The 14575-nt window shown below is 61.2% G+C and overlaps 1 protein-coding gene across 5 annotated transcripts; it reads right to left on the bottom strand.

Annotated features, from left to right (window-relative positions):
• Positions 1–264: 264 nt before the first annotated feature.
• On the bottom strand, positions 265–13912 carry IKZF4 (IKAROS family zinc finger 4). 5 transcript variants are annotated; one of them, XM_034071378.1, is made up of 9 exons: positions 11524–12695; positions 9405–9536; positions 8682–8897; positions 6524–6784; positions 5775–5942; positions 3565–3714; positions 2855–2986; positions 2048–2714; positions 265–551 (listed from the first exon to the last, which is right to left on the bottom strand). In XM_034071378.1, the coding sequence occupies exons 1-9, from the start codon at positions 11624–11626 to the stop codon at positions 527–529; spliced, it is 1854 nt and encodes a 617-aa protein (XP_033927269.1). In that variant the 5' UTR covers positions 11627–12695; the 3' UTR covers positions 265–526. The 5 variants fall into 5 exon arrangements, with proteins under 5 accessions (XP_033927269.1, XP_033927270.1, XP_033927271.1 ...); XM_034071379.1 differs by lacking the exon at positions 265–551 and adding an exon at positions 13812–13912 and having other exon boundaries at positions 1828–2714; positions 11524–11578; XM_034071380.1 differs by lacking the exon at positions 265–551 and adding an exon at positions 13751–13775 and having other exon boundaries at positions 1828–2714; positions 11524–11578.
• Positions 13913–14575: the final 663 nt, after the last annotated feature.

The raw sequence follows: 14575 nt of genomic DNA on the forward strand, positions 1-14575 counted from the left end.
CCTTTGGGGGGGTCCCCCCGTGTGCTTGTGCCCATGGGGGGGGTCCCCAATGTGTGTGTTCCCCTTGGGGGGGTCCCCAATGTGTCCCCCGGTCACCCCTGGGGGGCGCTCCACACACCCTGTCCCCCCCTTCGGGTGCGCGTCCCACAATGACCCCTAGGGGGGGCAGTCCCCAGCATCCCCCCATCCCCTTTGGGTCCCCATTGTGTGTCCCCCCATCAATGTGGGGGTGCCGGGGGAGGGGGGGGCGTTAAATTCCTCGGGTTTATTTATAACAGACCTTCAGCCAGTACAGTACAAAACTTACAGTAGATTCCTTACACAAAGAGGTACTTACAATATCTTACAGGTACAAAAGCTCCTGGGGGGGCCGGGGGGGCCTGAAAGCGCCTGGACCCCCCCCAGGCCAAGCCAACAGCAAAGCCATTAACGAGAGACAACCGAAACCCAAGGGAGGGAGCAATGGGATGTAAGGGGGGGGACACACACGGGGTATTGCACATCAGCATCCTCATCCTCCTCCTCCTCAGGGTTTGCTCTTCATCCATCTGCTTCAAAAATAGACATTTACAGAGTAAAGCGCCTGGAGGTTACAAAATTCCTGTGGTCGGGATCGGAATTCCCTCGGGAAAAGAAAGGAAAAGAACAAAACACCAACTCCCCCCCCCCATAATGAACCAACCCAAGGGCGCTCCCCAGTGCAGCGCTTGCTTTGGGTTGGAAAAGCCCCTTTTTGGGGTGGTTTGCGGGGGGTGGGGAAGGGGGGGGCTGAGCCCCAATGATCCCCCCCCATATAGAAAGGGGGGGGGTTAAATATATATCTAATAATAATAGTAATAATATTAATTAATAGCAAAAGGGGGGACAGGGGCAACGGAGCCGTTGCCACCGCATTGAGGTGGTTGCGTTGGTACAAAAGGAGCAGGCTTTGGTTTCACCCTCAGGAGCCCCCGGGGGGGCTTTTATGCGTCCTGGGCCTGGGGGGGGGGGGGATCAGGGACCCCCCCCCAAGGGGGTGGGATATGGATATAAAGGGGGGGATGCGGGAGGGCACCGGCATCCGGTGAGGCCCCCGCTTCATTTTTGGTTCGTGGCTGCTTTCCCCTTTGGATCAGGGACCCCAAAGGGGGGCCTGGGCCCCCCTCCAATGTGTTCTGCCCCCCCCCCCCCAAAGCCATCCCAAAGGATTGAGGATCCAAAGCTCCGTGCTGGGGGTGTGGATACCCCAAAGAGGAGTGACCCTGGAGCACCAGGAGAGCCCCCCCCAATCCATTGGGAATGGCAAGGGGGGAAGGAGGAGGAGGAGATCCCATCTTCCTGCCTGCATTTAAGGGGAGCAATATGGAATCTCCTCCCCCCCCATGCAGGGGTAAGTATCGGGAAGGGGGGGGGGCTTCAAATCCCATTGGGAATCACCGGGTAAATCCGGCAGCACCGGGAGGGGGGGGGGGGCAGCAGCGGGTCCCCTGGGATAGACTCATTAAAGCTCAGGGTGCAGCGACCCCCCCACACCGGGTTAAGGGGGGGGGGTCACAGCTGATGGAGGTGGGGGGGTCCCATAGAGGGCGGGGTTAGCACCGAATCTGAGGTTTGAAGGGCTCGCACCAAGGAAAGGGTTTGGAGCCGGGATCGGGATCGGGATCAGGAGGAGTCCAAGGAGTGAGACTCCGGAAGGGGCAAAGAGATAGAAAAGAGCAACTCAAAAGCTCAATAAATAACAATGGGAGGGGAGGGGGGTTTGGTTTTTCTTTGGGGGGGGGGCCCAAAAAAGTCCATTAATATTTAAATATAAAAAGGCAAATGGTTCCCAGCCCCCCCCCCCCCGAGGGGGTTTTTGGGGTGGTTTTGGGATGATTTTGTTTTTCCATCGGTTTCGTAGCCAAAATCAGTGCAAAGGAGTTAAAAAAGAACAACAACAGTTCCATGCCCGAGGGGTCGGGGAGGGGGGGGCTGAGCGAGAGCCGAGGGATGGGGGTAATGGGGAACAACGGGGGGGGGTTAACCAACTTTGTGCTCGCCCCTCACGATGTGGGAGGAGAACTCGTACCGGTCCTGGCTGTGGTAGCCACAGATGTTGCACTCGAAAGGGTCTCTGAAGCCGTGGCAGCCCATGTGGATGGTGAACATGACGTGGTCCAGGAAGAGGATGCGGCAGTGCTCGCACTTGAAGGCGCGGAGCTGCTCCCCGTCCTCATTGAGCACCCGCAGGGCTTCTTTGGCAGAGCTCGGGGTGGAGCGGGCGGCCGGGGGCCCCTCCGGCACCTTGGGGTCCTCTTTGGCGTAAGCAGGGCTCTGACGGGAGCTGCCCGCGGGCCCCTGCGAGCCCCGGTCCTCGGGGGTGCTCTCGGTGTCGCTGGAGTCGGGGCAGCCGTTGGGGGGGGAGCCGCTGTGCTCCCGGCCCCGGTACAGCACCGGCACCGCAGAGCCCACGTCCTCGGGGCCCTCGGCCCCGTCCCGGCCCCCCGGCAGCTCCAGGCGCGCCGGCAGGGCCTGCAGCTGGGTGTACACGGAGCTGATGACCGGGGTCACCTCCGAGATGCAGTTTGTGGGGGGCAGGCGGAGGCCGCGGAGATGCTCCCCCCCCATGAGGGCCAAGGAGGAGCCGTACGGGGGGTCCAGGGGGTGATGGGCTGGGACCATCTCCACGTCCTTCTCGAAGCCGGCGTTGACGTCGAAGGGGAGGTCCGAGAGGCTGAATCTCATCTGCTTCTCCCCTAGGGAAGCAGAGCGGGGTCACAGCGGGGTCACAGCGGGCTTTGGGGTCCATCCCCAGCATCCTTGCGGCGCTGCGGAGGGGGCCGGGCCTCCCTCTGCCCCTCCTCATCCCAACGGGATCCAACGGGAATCCCCTTACCCACGAACTTCTGGGGCGTGGAGCGTTTCCTCTTGGTGAGGCTGTTGGCCAGGCGGTCGATGAAGCTGGGCCGCTCGGAGGACGGGTGCAGCAGCGGCTCCGGCACCATCTCCAGCTCCCTCATCTCGTCCCCTGGCAAAGACAAGGGAGAAGCCGGTGAGGGCGGGCGCCAGACCCCTGCAGCCGCCGCTCCTGCCCCTGCCAGCCGGGATGGACGTGAGGCTCCTGTGCTCCGGGCCCAGAGCTTACCCCGTGGGTGCCTCGGTCGCGGGGCGGCCGCTCCTCCCTTCTTCCTCGAGCTGCGCCCGCTCCTGCCGCTTTGGGGAAGAGGAGCCGGCTTCAACGCATGCAAGTGCCCCAATCCCGCTATCCTGGTGGTGCTCAGCCCATCCCGCAGGGATGCCGGCCACCGGAGGGGCGAGCGAGGAGCAGGAAGGCTCCGGCATAGCCAAGCCGAGGGGCTGCTTGCTGGCCCATTCCAAGCCACTCGGGGCCCATTGCCCACTGCGACTGCCCTCGATATAGGGAGCAAAGGGGTTGGGGGGGGATTGGGGGTGTTTTCCATCCGGGAAGCTCTGGGATTCAGCTGCCGGCACGGGCAGGAAGCAGCGAGGGGCCCTGTGCAGAGCTCTGGGAGCGCGGCGGCTCCGGGGCTCCCCCGTTCCCACCGGGAATGCCGCTGGCTGTGTGCCCCCCCCTGCCCCACTGACCTGCGTGGCTGGGCAGGGCCGGCGGCTCCGGGTGCAGGCTCTGCAGGTACCCGTGGCACCGCTCCTTGTGCTCCTCCAGCGTGCTCTGCTGCTTGTAGCTGCGCCCGCAGTAGTTGCACTTGTAGGGCTTGCCCACGGTAGGGGAGGAGACTGCAAGGGAGAAAGGCAGAGCCGGGTTGGAAGCACCTGGAAGGGCTGGATACAGGCAATGGGATGGAGGAGGCTGCTGCTGGAGCGCTGGAATCCATCAGAATACGGCCCAAAGCCGCCGCCTCCGCTTGGCTCTGCCCCCAGAACCCCAGTGACAGGCAATGGAACAGCTGTAACCCTGTGACGCTGATGGGAGAGGGGGATTTAAGGTGCTGGGCATCCTTTGGAAAGGGCATGGATACAGGGATGCAGGCTCCAAGGGGCCAGGAGCTGCCTGAACCCGTTCTGCTCTTTTCCGGCCACGTTTTGGGGTGGTTCTGGGGTTTCCTGCAGGTTGTGGTGTGAATTGGGGCTCCCAATCCCTGCTCCGGCTCCTGGCTTCCTGCCCCGTCCATTCCCAGCTCCGGATGCTGCTGCCGGTGTCCGGGATCCAGGTTAGGAATCAATGTGGAGAAGCCGATGAGAAGAGCACTGGCTCGGAGCAGTGAGGATGGGTTTGCTCCACCCGGCTCCAAACAGGATTCCCAGGAAGGAATTCACTCCCAGATCCAAGCACTGGGAAGCGGAGCCTCACTTCCCAAATTCCACATCAATCCCCAAGCTCAGAGCTCTCCAAACGCTCAGTTCTGCTCCTCCTGAACCAAGCAACAACCCAAATCCTGTGCTCGTGCATCCCAAAGCTTCCCCCCAGTGGCTGTGTTAGGATCTGGGATGGTTTTCCAAGCCATAGGGAAACCCTGAAGTCATTCCCTTGGGATCCAGCTTGGGATTCAGGGCTCAGTCCTGGTGTGGAGGCTCCGTCTGGGCTTGCAGAGGGTCAGCAATGGGGTTTATGGTGGGAGGGAGGCTCCATCCTTTGCCTTTCGTTCCTTCCTCTTGGAATTCGCTCCCCATGTCCCGATGGCCTCGGCCCCTCCATCGCCTCACAGGAGCTCCCAGGCAGGTCCATTGAGGAGCTTCAGCCCCGACCCCGGAGCCAGGGGAGTCACCCCCAGGAGAAGAGGAGCAGCTCCAGGATGGATCCCTCCGGATGCGGCCTCGGAGGAGCCTCTGATCCCTGCCCTGTTTGATGTGGGTTTGATCCGGAGCACACATCCTGCCAGATGAAAGCTGCTGCTCCCCATGGGGATGTGCAGGGAAGGCAGAGCCAGGCCTGACCCAGCCTCTTCCCTCTGCAATCCCCATTAAACCACAGCTTAGTAATGAGCTCCCAGTAAAGCTCCTTTTGCTTGGAGCTGCCGGAAGGACTCGTCCCAGATCCAGGCCTCTCCCGGGAGACCCTTTCCATGCTGGCACTGGGGGGACGGCAGCTCTGGATGCTCAGCGAGGGGGAAGGAGGTGGCAAAGCCCAAACCCCTCTTGTGAAGTGCCCCATTCCAGGCCTGGCACCCGGATTCCTCCCCAGCATCCCCTGGGAAGCCTCAGGGAAGGAGAGGAACTCCCAAAAGGAAGAGCAAAGAGGGAAGATTCAGGCTTAAACCCAGAGCATCACATCCTCTAACTGGGCCTTAGGGGCAGAGGAGGCTTCCAGGCCAGGCTGTGAGGGGGGAGCAGGATCCTGTGCCCCTGGGCATGAAGAGGCTCTTCCAGGGCTGGGATTCCTCCTTTGTGGCAACATTCCCATGTTCCCAACCATCCGGACGAGCAGGAATAGGTCCGGGAATGAAGGGATGCGACTGCCAACAGGAGTTGGCTTCACTTCCGTTCAGCTTCACTCCACTTCCCCCCGGTCCCCATCAGCTCTCACATCCAGAGGGTGGAAACCACAGCTCCCAATGTCCCATCAGAGCAAGGACACGGTCGGAGGCAGAGGAGCAGAACCCCTCAGGCTGGGACAGGGCGCACCCAAGGGTGGGGACCTCCCTGCTCCCCATAAAACCTATTAAACATTGATCTTTATAGGGACAGAGCTCCCACAACCCCCGGGGTAACTGGGACATGGAGCCCATAAAGCAGGCACCAAGCCCAGCACAGGGGGAGCCGAAGCCTTTGCTTGCCCTTGCCTGTGCCCTTGCCTTTGGATCCCTGGTTCCATGTTTCCTCCCCATCCCGGTACCCACCGGAGTGTGTCCGGAGGTGCCCGGTGAGCGCATCCCGTCTCCGACAGGCATAGTTGCAGAAGGGACACTTGAAGGGCTTCTCTCCAGAGTGCAGCTTGATGTGACGCAGGAGGTTTCCCTTCTGGGTGAAGGAGGCTCCGCACTGGTTGCAATGGAAGGGCCTTTCCCCTGGAAAACAGGAGCAAGGGGCTCAGATTCCTGCTGGGAAGCTTTGCCCGTCCTCAGGGATCAGAGCATCCCCAGCTCCAGCAGAGCACAGGGAAAGCCTGAGGTTAAGGGGCTGGTGTGAAGCTCCCCTGCCCATGGCAGGGGTTGGATCTGGGGGGGACCAGCTTCCTTCCCAACCCATCCTCTGGGTCTGTGGTGTGACCCCCAAGCTGGGGAGGCTCAGACCTGGTGCTGGTGCTTGGATGGTGATGAGGAAACCCCATTTACACACACTTCCATGGACCTTCCCCTCATCAGCACCACCTCATCCATGACACCCTCATCTCCTGTGGTGCCACCAACCATCACCCAGGTATGACCAGCATCCCCAAGGTACCACCAGCATCATCCAGGTACCAGCAGCATCCCCAAGGTACCACCAACCATCACCCAGGTACCACCAGCAGACTCAAGGTACCATCAGCATCATGCAGGTACCACCGGCACCATCCAGGTCCCCCCAGCATCCCCAGGGTACCACCAGCACCATCCAGGTCCCCCCAGCACCCCCAGGGTCCCCCCAGCACCCTGACCCCACTCACCCGTGTGGCTGCGCTTGTGCACCATGAGCACGTTGGGGCCGATGCAGACCATGCCGCAGATGTCACACTTCAACTTGCCATTGGGCAAGCGGATACCACCAGGGGAATGCGGCTCCTGGCCGGGGCCATCGCAGTAGCCCAAGGGCTCCGAGAGGGAATCCTCCACGATGACACTGTCGTCCTTGTCCAGCATCCGCTCGTCCTGGCCCAGCAGCCGGCTGCCCTCCTCGTCACTGTACATCTCCACCTTGATGGAGTTGGCTGCGGGAGGCACAAGGGATGGGATGTGAGGAAGGAGCTGGCCCTGAGCATCCAGCATCTTCTCTCCATGCTAAGGCTGGAGTCCTAAAGGGAAGGCTGGGCTGCTCAGCTGGGTGACAGCAGGCCAGGGGCTGTGGCTGCACTGCTCCTGTGGGAAGAGCCCTGCATTTCCCTGGAGTCAAAGGCGCTCGGGCTTTGGAAGCAAAGACTCGGAATTCCCAGCCTCTGGAGCAGGAAAAGCTCCAGGAGCACACGCAGGTCTCTGTGATCCCATCTCCATTGTTCCCAGGAACCAAAGGGAAGGGATGGGAACCTCTGGGCACCAGGAACCCCAAGAAAGCTCCTGTGGGATGAGGGAAGGGGATGCAGAGAGTGAGGGAAGCTCCAGCCAAGGGCAATGAGAAGGCAGAAGTGGGAGGAGAGGGATTCCTATGGAGGCAGAAGTGGTGCTGGGACCCCCTCAGCCTTTAAATGATCCAAGTGGGAAGTTTCCTCCTTGAAGCCATCTCCAGGGAATCCCTTTGGGATGCTCCCGGGATGGGGACAGTGGCTCCTCCTGGTCTGTGCAGGCCGGAGGAGGATGATGCTGGAGTCGAGTGGGATCCAGGGCACCCACATGGGGTATTTACAGAGTCTCTTTAAAGCTCAGATCCTTGTTTCTCCCATTGGAAGCAGGAGGCTCTTCCTGATCCCTTTGGAGAACTGAACTTCACATCCCAAAGGAGCAGCTTCCAGTCCTGGTGGGGCTCATCCGGCTCTCTGAGAGCTCCAGCACTCCCACATCCCGGGATACACTGGGAAACCCTGGCAACATCCCGGCCTTGAGAAGCTTGGGGGGGGACTGAAGAGGCTCTTCCCATGGGCTGCAATGGGAATGCTGCTTCCCGGGAGGCTTCGGTCGCTTACCGGGCACGGAGGAGGTGGGAACACCACAGGAGGTGGCAGCCGGAGGCTCCCGGGGCTGGGAATAGGGAGAGGAAAGCGGCTCCGGGCAGGAGGCTCCGGCTCTCATCCGGACAGAGCAGGGGATTAGTGAGGAGCAGCCGCATGGAAGTGATTCACCCACTGCCTGCGGGAGCTTTATTGCCGGGTGAGGAGCCCAGGAATTCCCTGGCTCCCGGCCTGCCCTTCCTGCATCCCAGGGCACACAGATGCCTTCCCTAGGAGGCTCCCGGCAACGGGAACCCGGCCCTGGCACTCAGCGCTGGAGGCTGAAGCATTCCTGAGGGTGGGAGCAGGATGGGGCCGGAGCCACCCATGGGAGCATCCAGTGGGAAGCTCCTCGCTCAATGGGGTCATGTTCACTGGGCTGGGGGGGGTCTCTTCTCCCATTCCCTTGGGGATGCTTTATCCCAGGATTCCCAGCCCTGCATCCAGGTTACACAAGGCTCCCCCTCCCATGGGGCACAGCACCAGCCGGGAAGTGAGATCCCATTGGAGGCGAGAGCATCCCCAGCATCCCAGTGCTGCAGGCATGGGGAGCATGGTCCGGCCGGGCCACGAGCTCCGGCTCCCGCAGGCAGAGAGCTCAGCTCCGGGCTCAAGCTCCCGAAAGCTTTTGGAGGGGTAGGAGAAGGCAAAGAGCAAGGAATCAAAGGGGGGAAGCAGAGGCTCACTTCCCAAAGGGAAGGGTTGGGAATATCACATCCCAGCTCCAACGCCATGGAAAAACCTCATGCTCCGGAAGCAGGAGGGAGGGAGCAGCAGCAGGGCTGGTGCCTGACCCAACCCGCTCAGTGCCACCAGTGCCAGCCCTTGTGCCGCTGCCGTCCATGGGCACACAGCATCCCGAGGCTCAGCCCCACAGGGAACACCCCCATTCCTTGGCATCCCCGTGCCCAGGGGTTCATCCCGGTGGGAAGCCACCGTTAGGAGCTGGGGCAGGAATGGGACTCACCACTGAGCGAGCGGCTCGGGGACGAGTGCTGGCTGTTGGGGGTGCTCACGGGGGGCCCCACGATGGCCGAGCTGAATTCCTTCTCCAGGGAGGAATCCCCACTGCCTTTGGGAAGAGGGAGACAGCGGTGAGCGAGGCCCCAGATGTTCCTTTGGGATGGGGCTGCTGGCACCGGTGTTTGCCAGGGGCATCCTGACCCTGCCCAGCTCCCTTTGCCTATAATGAAGTGAGAATTCCCAAGGAATGGAATTATGGCTCCGGGAAGACAAATCCACCCCATTGAGCCCTCGGTGCCCCAGAGCAGCATCCTCTGAATGGGACCCCAGCACCCCATAGCTCCACTGGGAGGAGGTTTCCTCTCCTCCTGGGATCACATTGGGATTGATGGGGACCTTCCCATGCTCGAGCTCATGGACAGGTTATGGGGCTCATGGAGGGACCAAGCCCCACACTGCTCTATGGGCTGGGGGGGGGCACATCTTGAGCCCCAGCTCCAAAGTGCTGCTGCATGGGGTGAGTGCCCCACATCGTGTTCACCTCCATGGACATCCCCTCTGCTCCCTGCAGGCTCCCCCAGCTCAGCCTGGAGCACAGGGGGTTACAGCCACCCTGCAGCTCCCGCTGCCCAGCCCATCCCCTCCTCATCCTCCCGGCTCCAAGGCATTCCAGGATCCTCCCCCCGCCCCCGGATCCCTGCATCCTGTTGGATTCCCCTTCTTGTACCTTGCTGGAGATAGCCTGGAGTGTTCTCACAGCCAACTCCTTGGAAACAGCGCTGGAGCCCTGGCTGCGTGTGCATGTCTGCGGCGCTGGCAGGGCGCACGCAGCCACTCACCTTCCAGGAAGAGCAGATTCCTGGAAGCCAGGGAAAACCACCGTCATTTTACAGGCAGCAGCACAGGGAGAGCGGGAATGCTGCTGCCGTGCTCCTAGGGAGGGATGCTGAGCACAGGGAGAGGGGGAATGCTGCTGCCGTGCTCCTAGGGAAGGATGCTGAGCACAGGGAGAGGGGGAATGCTGCTGCTGTGCTCCTAGGGAAGGATGCTGAGCACAGGGAGAGGGGGAATGCTGCTGCTGTGCTCCTGGGGAGGGATGCACAGGGAGAGGGTACCAGGGATGATGTGGGTGCTCCCAGGGAGGGATGCTGAGCACAAGGAGAGGGTACCAGGGATGATGTGGGTGCTCCTAGGGAGGGATGCTGAGCACAGGGAGAGGGTACCAAGGATGATGTGGGTGCTCCTAGGGAGGGATGCTGAGCACAAGGAGAGGGTACCAGGGATGCTCTGCCCCTCGGGCTCACCAACATGGAATGTCAATGGGAAAAGGGGGGTTGGATGTGTGGAGAAAGGCTGAAACATCCCAAAGGAGGCTCCAGAAGGAGGAAAACCAGGTTCATTTCTCCTTGATCCCTTTCTGCTGCCCTGTTTTCAGCTCCTGGGGGAGCCAGCTCCATCCTCAGATCCCAAAGGAGCCCTCTCATCCCAAAGAACCCCCTTATCCCGAAGGACCCCAATCTCAGCACCAAGAGATGACCCCTCAGCTGGGATTGGGATCAGACACCGGGATACCCCAGGAAGGTGGGAGCTGAGGCCCATCCCAGTTTCCCTCTTCCCACTGGAGATCTCAGGAAATACTGGGTCACAATTCACATGTGCCACAATTCCCACCGGGAAAGCCGCTGGAATCTCGGCTGTAGCCCAGTTATCCAAGGAGTTCTGCTCTTTGCATCCTCGGGGCCCCATTGCCAGGCTTCAATCCTTACCCTATGGATGAGCTGATCCCTGTTTTCCTGCCCCGATCCCAGGCAGCACCAGGCTCCACTCCCCACATTCCAGAAGGAAAACCCCATGGAGCTCCCGCAGTGCTGCCCCTCTTCCCATTCCCATCCTTTAACCATTCCCCTTCCCTCCCTGGAAAGCCGGATCCCAAAAGGGATTCAGGCTCATGTGCTCCAGGAAGCTGGGATTAGGTGTGTGGAGCAGGATCAGGCCCATCGGGATCCTCTGGGATCAGAGGGAATCCCTGGGGGAAGCAGGAACGTTACCAGGGTGGGCAGCGTGGCCTGGGATTCCCGGCCTGTGCCAGGCCACCTGCGCCCATCCCATTGGATCCAATGCACTTCCACAGGGAATTCCTCCCTGCTGAGCTGGATTCACTCTAATCCCTCTCTTATCCCAAGTTAAGGTGTTTCCCATCCCAGAGATAAGAACAAATCCCACAAACCACCTGCACTTCCCGCCCGGGCCGGGATCCTGTGGGACACCAGATAAGCTTAATCCCTATCAGTGTCCCTATGGACACCAGGGCTGTGATCCCAACACAGCTGATTCCAGCGTGCTGGTATCCAGGGAAGCTCCATCCATGCATCCATCTCCTGCTCTTCCAAGATCCATGGGTGAATTCCCAACCACCTCCAGGGCAACACCACCAGAGGGACCTTGGAGCAGCTTCCAGGGGGATAAGAAACCTGGAAAGGGGCTTTGGATATGGGATGGAGGAGGGCCAGGATAAAGGGAATGGCTTTAACCTGCCAGAGGGAGACCGGGATGGGATCGGGGGAGGAATGTTCCCTGTGAGAATGGTGGGACATGGAATGGGTTCAATGGAGGCCAGGCCGGAGCAACCTGGTTGTCCCTGCCTCTGGAATTGGATGAGCTCCAAGATGCCTTCATCCCAACGCATTCCATGGCTCCCTGACTACACCACGGACACGGTGATGTTGGGATCCCCTCAATGGCAGCAGCACAGCCCTGGGCAGAGCCATGGGATGACTGAATCCCAAAGGATGAGCCTGAGCATCCCAAATCCATCAGGATCCCAAAGGAGCCAGCATGACACCTACCAGAGATGTAGGATCGCCCGTTACAGTCCTCGATATCCATCTTGAAGGGATTTTGCTGGAATGGAAAGCAGAGCAAGGTCAGCTCCTGCCCTCCGGGACACATGGAATCAGCACAGGGAAAGGGGAATGTGCCCAGCTCCCCCAGGGAGCATCAATCCCAAACCAGCCCCGTTTTCCCAGCAGGAATGGGGCTCAAGCAGCACTTGACGGGTTGGAAATGCAGGAGAACACCTAAAGCCAATGAGGATTTGTCTGCTTGGGAAGGGAAATCCAATGGGATCCAGAGCACAAGAGATGGGAACACCGGGATACAGACACCGGGATACAGACACCGGGATACAGAGCCCTCGACCTGCTCCCAATCCATGACTAAAAGGTGCCTCATATCCCAGGCACTGAGGGAATGAAGCAGGATCCAGGAGCCGCATCCTGGAACACCAGCACCATTCCCTTCCTTTCCCTGCCATCAGAAGGGAAGGAGCATCCCAGCCCCGGAGCATTCCCGAGTTCCCTTTCCCACTGTTAACTTCATGGGATGAAGGAACTGAGGCTGGAATCAAAGCAGCCCCTCACTGATCCCTATGGAGCAGAGCCCTGGAATACCCGGATCCAGCGAGGATCCGGAGCAGGGCCAAAGCCCCACGCTCCAGGAGCACATCCCTGTCTCGGGCCTCTCTTCCCGGCTTTCCGGGGCGATCATCCCATTGGGAATGCTGTGCTGGAAGTAGAGCAGAGGGAGAGCCTGAAACGAGGCCTTTTCCCTATGGAAAAGAAATCAAAGGCCTCAGAATTGGCCCAGATGCAGAAAGCTCCATCCCAGCATCCCGGTGGGATGCGACTTGGGAACGTCCTTTGAGCAGCTGCAGCCGGGAGCATCCCGGAGGTGGGAATTCTCCCTGCTCCCGAGCTCTGGATCCGGCTGGAAGTGGGATGAGCTGGAGCCTCCTGCAGGGAAGCATTGCTCAGGGCTGGAAAGTGGCTCCCTCCCAGTTCCAGGGTTTTCCAACGTGAGGATGCTTTTTCCACCTCTGAGGAATGAAGTGGCTGCTCCCAACACTGGGAATGCTGCAGGATCCAGCGCAGGGTCCTCTGGTTATCCAATGGATCCCATATCCCATAGAATAGTCCCATTCCGGGTGCCTTACCCTGGGAATTGGGCAAATCCGGCTGCAATTCCCGATGCAATTCCCAGCCTTTCTATAAAGGGAAGAGGGGCTGAGAGAGGAACCCCCCTGAGGATGCGGATCAGGCAGCAAAGTGGGAATGTGATTCCTCAGCACCATTCACTGCTCCCGGCTGGAATAGCTCCGCATGGATACATGGATACACCCGGCTCTGGAAGGCAGCTGCTGGGAAAGGCACAATTCCCCCTCTTCCAGCAAGGATTTGGATCCCAAATCAATGCAGGGATATTGTCCAGAGGAGCTTTGATCCGTTGGGTCCTCAGGAGGGAAGCTCCGGGACGGACGGATCCTGGGATAGACGCGCTGGATCCTCAACGTTCCCAAGGTCTGGAATGGCTCCTCCTGGCGCTCTGCCCTCCAGATCCCGGGATTCCCATCAGGAGCAGTGCCCGATCCCGAGCTCCCTCAAGTCCATGGCAGCAGCCGCCGGGATGAATCCCGTGTTCCCATCCGGCTCCAGCGGGATGAGCTCATGGATACCCCCAGGCAGCCTCTTCCCACCGCCCCCCCCATCCCATGGGATTCCAGGAGCAGGAGGCTCCGGGAATGGGATCCCAGGGAGGCAATGACGGGAACGCATCCAGAGCAGGAGCCAGCCCTGGGAAAGCCACCTCCGGCATTCCAGAGGGGGAAGCGCTTGGAAGCAGCTCCCCCTGTTCCCAAGGAACCATTCCCTGCCCCCCCCATCCCAACCCCACATCCCATGGGGGGGGGAGGACACGATCCATTCCTATCCACAGCCATGGAACAGCGGCCGGATTCCCATTCCCATGGGATCCCGACCACCCCCCCCCCCCCCCCCCCCCCATGTCCCGGAATCCCCCTTGGTTGAGCCCATTAATCCTGAGGGGGGGGAGTTTACAGCCCCCCCCCCCCCCCATGTCCCGGCCGTGTCCGGGAACCCCCCTTGGTTGAGCCCATTCATCCTGAGGGGGGGGAGTATACAGCCTCCCCCCCCCCCCCAATGGACGCCCCCAACCGGGAGCTGCGTCCCCCCCCCTCCCCCGGTTCCCCCTCCCTCCCCCCCCCGGCCCCGCTCTCACCGGCGGGTGGGGGCAGGGCCCCCCCGGTTCCCCCCCCTCCCCCTCCCTCCCCCCCTCTCACCGGCGGGTGGGGGCAGGGCCCCCCCGGTTCCGCCCCGGCCGCGGGGGGGGGTCACGGGCACGGCGGCGGCGGCGGCTCCACCTGAGGAGGGCCCGGGCCCCCCCCCGCCGCCCGCCCGCCCCGAGCCACTTCCGGCCCCCGCCGCTGCCAGGCCGCGCAGCCGAGCGCCGACGCTGTCGAGCGCCGCCGGGAGGGGGGCGACGCGGCCGCCATGGGCTAACACGGGCGGGGGGGGAGCAGTCGAGCGCCGATGAGTCGAGCGGGGAACAGGGGAGGGTAGAGGAGAGCCGAGAGCGGATGGAGGTGGCAGAGCCGAGGGGATCGATGGGCCCCGTGGGCTGGAGCGGTAATCGATAGCCGATAAGCGGTAATCGATAGGGCCGGGCCGGGCTCACGGCACAACGAGGGGGACCGGGAGCATCCCACAGTTGTAGGGTTCCATAGGGTCGGGGAGTCCCATAGGGTCATGGGGCTCTATGGGGCAAGGGAGCGGTACAGGCACAGGGGGTCCTATAAGGTCATGGGGGTTATGTAGGGTCAGGGGGGTTATGTAGGGTCACACGGTTCCATGGGGTTACAGGTCCCACAAGGTCATGGGGTCCCATAGGGTCAAGGGGATACATGGGGTCACCGGGGTCCCATAGGGTCAGTGTTATACAGGGTCAGAGGATCCCATAGGGTCAGGGGGATACATGGGTTCACCGAGGTCCCACAGGGTCAGTGTTATATAGGGTCAGAAGGTCCCATAGGGTCAGTGTTATATA

This window comes from Melopsittacus undulatus, chromosome 21 (genome assembly GCF_012275295.1).
Source record: "Melopsittacus undulatus isolate bMelUnd1 chromosome 21, bMelUnd1.mat.Z, whole genome shotgun sequence".
Taxonomy (NCBI): domain Eukaryota; kingdom Metazoa; phylum Chordata; class Aves; order Psittaciformes; family Psittaculidae; genus Melopsittacus; species Melopsittacus undulatus.

Bases quoted from the DNA above. Each gene is read 5' to 3' on its own strand.
- IKZF4 (XM_034071377.1), bottom strand. From the start codon at position 11,626: ATGTGTCCCGGAGGGCAGGAGCTGACCTTGCTCTGCTTTCCATTCCAG. The intron at 9,537-11,523 runs GTAGGTGTCATG...CCTGGCTTCCAG, and splicing joins CGGGCGATCCTACATCTCTG to GAATCTGCTCTTCCTGGAAG. The intron at 5,943-6,523 runs GTGAGTGGGGTC...CCTGTTTTCCAG, and splicing joins GCACAAGCGCAGCCACACGG to GGGAAAGGCCCTTCCATTGC.